The 6,828-nt window shown below is 39.5% G+C and overlaps 1 protein-coding gene across 1 annotated transcript; it reads left to right on the forward strand.

The window, feature by feature from the left end:
* The first annotated feature begins 1,122 nt into the window (after positions 1 to 1,122).
* On the forward strand, positions 1,123 to 1,683 carry LOC143597880 (uncharacterized). Its single transcript, XM_077076259.1, has 2 exons — positions 1,123 to 1,427; positions 1,542 to 1,683. Exons 1-2 carry the CDS (start codon positions 1,123 to 1,125, stop codon positions 1,681 to 1,683), a joined length of 447 nt encoding a protein of 148 aa, XP_076932374.1.
* The last annotated feature ends 5,145 nt before the right edge of the window (positions 1,684 to 6,828 follow it).

Below are 6,828 nucleotides of genomic sequence, written 5' to 3' on the forward strand. Positions count from 1 at the left end.
GTCGAGACTAATTTGGTTATAAGTTGGGAGAAAAGTCATTTCATGGTACAAGAGGGTATAGTGTTAGGTCATGTAGTTTCGAGTCGGGGAATGGAGGTGGATAAAGCAAAAATTAAGGTTATTTCTTCATTACCACCACCGAAAAATGTAAAAGAGGTAAGGTCATTTTTGGGGTATGCCGAGTTTTACTGGCGGTTTATTAAAGGTTTTAGTGTGATTACTAAACCTTTATGCAATTTGTTGCTAAAAGATGTTGCATTTGATTTTACTAATGATTGTTTGCAAGCATTTGATGTTTTGAAGGAAAAGCTAGTGCAAGCACCGATTTTGCAACCGCCGGATTGGACGAAGCCGTTTGAGATTATGTGTGATGCTAGTGACACCACGATTGGAGCAGTTTTGGGTCAAAGAATTGATAAGAAGCCGGTGGTGATTTACTATGCAAGCAAAACATTATCCGAGGCACAATTGAACTACACCACTACCGAAAAAGAATTACTTGCGGTGGTGTATGCCTTGGATAAGTTTCGGTCATACATATGGGGAAGTAAGGTGGTGGTTTATTCAGATCATGGTGCGGTTCGTTACATCATGGAGAAGAAAGATGCAAAACCCCGTTTGATTCGTTGGGTCTTATTGTTACAAGAGTTAGATTTGGAGATCCGAGATAAGAAGGGGTGTGAAAATGTGGTGGCGGACCACTTATCATGGATTCCTTTGGAAGGTGTTGATAATTCATATGAAATCAATGAAAGATTTCTGGATGAACAATTGTTAGCCATTTCCACTACACCGTGGTATGTTCATTTTGTTAATTATCGGGCCACGGGTGAGATTCCGATCCATTGGGCCAAGAAAATGAGGCAACAATTTCTATCCCAAGTCATGCAATATATTTGGGATGAACCCGATTTGTTCAAAATTGGTGCCGATCAAATCATTAGGCATTGCATTCTGGAATTGGAAGTTCAAGAGATTTTGGCACATGCTCATTCATCGATTTGTGGTGGTCACTTTAGTGGGTAAAAGACGGGTTACCGGGTTCTTACATGTGGGTTTTATTGGCCTACAATCTTTAAAGATGCAAGTGAATACGCCCACTGTTGTGTTAATTGTCAAAAGATGGGTGGAATTTCAAAACGAGATGAGATGCCTTTGCAACCCATATTGGTGGTTGACATTTTTGATGTATGGGGTATTGACTTTATGGGCCTGTTTCCAAATTCTTGCGGATACTTATATATTTTGGTGGCGGTAGATTATGTTTCAAAGTGGGTCGAGGCTATAGTAACAAGGACTAATGATCATGCCGTGGTATGTAAGTTTGTTCAATCCAATATTTTTGCAAGATTTGGAATCCCGAGAGTGATTATAAGCGATGGCGGAACGCACTTCAAGAACTTCAATTCTGGGAAATTGTTGAAGCGGTATAATGTGAATCATAGAATTGCTACTCCGTATCACCCGTAAACAAGTGGACAAGTTGAAGTGTCCAACCGAAAAATTAAAGAAATATAGATGAAGACGGTGCGGGTTGATAGGAAGGATTGGTCGGTGAAGTTGGATAATGCAGTATGGGCGTATCGAACCGCTTATAAAACGCCCATTGGAACGACTCCTTATCGGTTGGTTTATGGGAAAGGATGTCATTTGCCTATGGAGTTGGCTCATTGGGCGTTGTGAGCTATTAAGAGTGTGAACATGGATTACAATGAAGCCGGTTGACTAGATTTTCGCAAGGAATCACATTCTTTGCTCGGTTTTCATCAATCTTAAATTTTTTGGGTTCGATTTTGGACGTTTTTGGTCCGAAAATTTTGAACAACAAGTGGGTTTTGCAAGTGTTTATTGTTTAGTGTGATAGAGAGTTAATCCGACTTAAAGATGGGACGTTCTGGTAAAGACAAAGGAAAGGGAATTGCAGGTTCTTCTAGCAACACCGCCACCGAACAAGTGAAAAGGCGGAGGTTAGAAGAACGGGGAGAGGAGGTGCACTATGTTAAACCGGACTGGACTCATGGGCCACTAACAGATCACGATTTGAGGTGGCAACCAGAGTTGTTTCATGAGAAAATAAATAAATTGACAAAGAAGTCCGATGCATTTATATGTGAGAAAGTGGTCCCGGAACGGGAGTTTGGGCCGTTTGATGTTTTTGATCGATTTAAGGCATTGGGTTGGGAAGCAGCTCTCAAGTGTTACGATTATAATGAGAAGTATATTTTTATCGATGAAATTGAAGAATGGGTGGCAACCTTAAGATGTCCATCATTTAATAAACCTTCGGCGATGAAGCTTATTGGAACTGTCAACAACGTTGAAGTAACCATGTCTTTTGAAACACTGAGGTAGATTGCAAGATTCGATAGTAAGCCTTAACACAATTATGTATATCCAGCTCTAGGAGACTTGTATTTCCAACCAGACAAGCATCCAACTTGGAGCACGATGTTGGAAGCATTGTTTTTACCCGACAAGTATGATGGGAGGTTGTTGAGAAAGAATTTGAACATTGAGCCAAAAATGTTGCTCATCATTTTTTTGCACAACGTCATGCCAAGAAGAGGGGATATGCAAGAAGTTTGGTATCCCGAGGTCCCGATCTTATACGCTTTGATGCATGGGGGACCACTTGTGTCATTCCGATATCTAGTACTTAATAATATTTGTCTATGTCGGAATCATGTGAGCAGAAAAATTATCCCACATTGTCGGTTGATTACCGCGCTGTTGATGCGGTTTGGTGTGATTGGAGATAATGATGTTGGATTTGGGAAGAAACACAAGCCGTTCCATGTGACAAAGCTAGGGGTTGGTTGGGAATATCGAGCAAGCGACAGGTACCATATGTTGAAACGAGAGACAGAGATGGAGGGCATTGAAAGTTGATGCTAGACCCCTGGAGCCAGGAGAAGAAGATGAAGAAGTGAGTGATGATGAAGAGGGTGAAAGTGGAGAGGATGATTATAAGGATGAGCCGGGTGAGCGGGTTGCGATGGAAACCGATAGAGCAGGTGGTAGTTTGAGTGCACAGGGACGGGGACAAATCCCTTCTCACCATATGGGTCCCCGAACATTTGACTATGCGGGTCAAACATTTGACCCAAATTGGGGTCACCATGGCAGCATGAGTGATGTAATAATCAACACCAGGCCAACACAATTCTATCATTGGCCCGAGACAGCCCAAGCGTCATTTGATCACCAAACATTCATGGGCGCAAGCATGGAACGCGCTCAAAAGCAAATGTATGATCACCAAGAAGTGTGGAACCAGACCACGCTTATGTTGAACAACGAGAAGTCAACCATAGGTATGAGGATGATCGTCAAAGGAGAATGCATGAAGCATGGCATTCGGGGCAACCTGTGGTGGCTGACCCACCGATCATTGACTACACCACGTTTTCACCATACGACGGAACGGTGAATTATTCCATGCCACCATTTCATCATTCAGAATGGTTGGATCCGCGACAAACTTTTAAGGTTCACGACAAGCTCAAGGAGAAGGTCAAGCTGGTGAGAGGATCAATGGGCGTTTGGTTTTGGCGAATTCACGGACGTGATAACGTCCATCTTTGACCACCGCAACCACGTTACTATTGAGCTGCGTCGGCAACAAATCTGGTGTTCCCTTGTACATTTTTGTATCTTATTTTTTGTTTATGTTTGGGTTAGGGAGGTTGGGTGGAGTAATGACAAGTTTGGATTTAAGGGTCGTGTTTGTGGTGGTGTTTTTGTTATCCTAAAGACCCTATATTGAGGACAATGTATCTCAAGTGTGGGAATGAGGGATGAAAAAAAAAATCATATAAAAATAAAAATAAAATAAAAATAAAATAAAATAAAAAAGAATAATTGAAAGAAAAACACTGGAAAGTAGTAAGATAGCAGGGGTAAAGTTTGGGTCCCTTTTCATGGTCATAATTCCCTCAAAGTCAAGTTTGCTTAGTTGTTTTAAAAAGAAATGAGGTTGAGAAGTATTTTAGTCAAGGTTTGCATGCTTCCGGTATAATAACCCGCATAACATATCCATATCCACTTGAGTATAAGGAAAAAGGAAAGCAGTGATGGATTGGTTATTCTCCGTTAGAACCTTTGCTATTAATGCATTTCGAGACCTTAGCTTGACATATGTGCAAAAGGGATAGAGGCAATTAGGTTAAGCCTCGTCTGGATGAGCGCGAGTGTGGGTTTTGGGGGTTTGGCCTCATACATTACACATATGAGGGAGGGCAATGAGTGGGGCGGGGGGTTGGGTCCTTTTGTAAACCTATTTGGACATTATTCTTCTTATTTGATTAACCCCAGTGCATGTTATGAGACGATCCGGCTTGATAGGTTTTTCTTTGTAATTGTATTTGTTTTGCTATTAATCAGTTAAGAGTAGTGAATCTCATTTTTGTATACAAGTCTATGTTATTATGAAAAAAAAAAAGATGAAAAATATATATATAAAAAAATAGAAGAAAAAGATTGGGATTCAATACCCAAAGTGATGTGCATCGAGTTAGTGATACAAGTTGGTAGTGTATATAGTATTCTACTAGTTTATTTTATTGTTTATTTAGTTTTGATGTAACAAGCCAGATCGGATCACGTGAGTCACTTTAAATATTCACATTCCATACCTTTACACCTGGCCCCATTACAACCCGTTTTAAGACCTCTTGATTTGTATTTGTGTTAAAGCATGAATAGGTGGAGAATTGATGGTGGCACAAGCGTATGCGAGGAGAATTGAGTATTAATGGAAAATATGGAACAATCACCAATAAGAGAGTTAATGAGTGACGGTGTGTTATGTGCGAATAAAAACCGAAAGCATGTTAAGATTGACTAAAATTCTATGTTTTAACTATAATACTAAGTAATGCTAATGCAATCCTCTAATAATGGGGGAATAGGGTATGATTGGGGACCTTAACTGAGCTGGGCTTGTGGTTTGTTTGGTGGTTATGTTCTAAAAACAATTGGTTTGAAGAGTTGCTTGAGGGCAAGCAACGTGCAAGTGTGGGAATGTGACAGGTGGATTGTAGAGCCACCCTTAAGTGTAGTAATTCTAAGTAAAACATGAGCGTTTACGTGCTATTTCAAGGATTTAGCTTACTACTTCATATTGTGTATGTTTGCAGGTATAGGTGCTGAGAAATGGCGATGCAAATGAACTATAATGGAGAGGAGCAGAGGACTCGAGATTTGGTGATAGAAGTCAACAAGTCAAAGAAGAACAAGTGTTTTGGAGCTGAGGCTACCGTAGCTTACGGTAGCCACCGTAAGCTACTGTAGGAGCTGGCGTAGGAGGTCTAGCGTAAACAGGAGTTTTCTGGCGTATGAGGTCTAGCGTAAACAGGAGTTTTCTGGCGTAACAACTTTTGAAGCCACCTTAAGCTACGGTGGCCATCGTAGCTTACGGTGGACCCTACGCATGGGTGACGGTTACATCTCGAAAAAGATGTTATATTTGCCTTTTGACATCCTTTTCATTCCATTCCATTTGGAGACAATTGTTGGGGTGATTTTGGGGCTTAAGAACAAGTTTTTGAGGGCTTTGAATTGAAGATTAACATCATAATCTTGGATTGCTTTGGATTAAACTTGGTATGAAGATTTCAATTATGTGTGGCTAAAACTTTTAGTATTTCTCTTGGTTGTAAGGTTATTACATAACTCTTTATGTTTATAGTTCTTGCAGTTGGATTGATTATCTAATCGTTTAGATTAATATAATCACGTTGTTTGATTGATTGTTTGTAATTTGTCTATATCGTTTTAACCTAGTAGCATTCTATACGTTCTTGGTGTTGTTGACAATCGAGATTTAGTAGAAGAAATTAGGGTTGAGAATATATTGATTGATTACCAAGTAACGACCTCGCGTTCTAGGAATCCGAGTACTTAGTTCTTGATTAATCACAAACAATTACACTTACACAAAATCAAGATATTATGATATATCCATTGAACTTTAACAAAAGTGTTGCGTAATAACCAAACTCCAAGAGGAATGCTCATTTAATCAATTGTTTACAACTTTCGTTTAGTTTATTTAGTTTATAAAATCAAATCAAAACCAACTTGAGAATTACTTTTTCGTCATTTACATTTATATTAGTTAATTGTTAAGCTACTCTATTAACACATATTCCACAAACTCCTCGTGTTCGACACCCACTTACCGCTATCTAGTTAGTTGTATTTAGTTTATTTTTGCGCCAGTCTTCGACCTCATGTCGACATGCATGTTGTACCATATAACAAGAAATTGTTAAAAAAATATCAAGCCCATATCAATGTTGAGTGGTATAATCAAGAAGGTTGGATAAAGTATTTGTTTAAGTACATTAATAAAGGCAGGACCGTGCTACAATATCACTTGTACAAAACAATAGTCATAATCAAGATGAGGAAGTAGACGAAGTTAAGGCATTTCATGATTGCAGATATGTATCTACATGTGAGGCTGCTTGAAGAATTTTTTTTCTTTTGAAGTCGATTATAGAACTTCTTTTGTTACTAGGCTTCCCTTTCATTTACCTGGCCAACACACCCTTGTGTTTGCAGACGACGATGATGTTGAAGATGCTCTAAACAAAACGAGTGTTGGCTCCTTAATTTTTTCAGGTTGGATGGAGTGTAATCAGAAATATGACGTTGCCCGAACTCTAACATACGCCGAGTTTCCAACAAAATTTGTTTGGAGAAGCATAAACGCGCTTGGGAGCTACGCAAACGAGGTTTTTCTATTGAACGAGTTCATCATGTTCCTCCAGCTTTCAATGAAGCATACTACCTAAGAATTCTGTTAAACAAAGTTAGAGGCCC

Source organism: Bidens hawaiensis, unplaced genomic scaffold (assembly GCF_021521415.1).
Source record: "Bidens hawaiensis isolate Kalapana, Puna unplaced genomic scaffold, B.hawaiensis_p1.1 tig00049169_1, whole genome shotgun sequence".
In the NCBI taxonomy this organism is placed as follows: Eukaryota; Viridiplantae; Streptophyta; class Magnoliopsida; order Asterales; family Asteraceae; genus Bidens; species Bidens hawaiensis.

Bases quoted from the DNA above. Each gene is read 5' to 3' on its own strand.
- LOC143597880 (XM_077076259.1), top strand. From the start codon at position 1,123: ATGGGTGGAATTTCAAAACGAGATGAGATGCCTTTGCAACCCATATTG. The intron at 1,428-1,541 runs GTATAATGTGAA...GCGGGTTGATAG, and splicing joins TCTGGGAAATTGTTGAAGCG to GAAGGATTGGTCGGTGAAGT.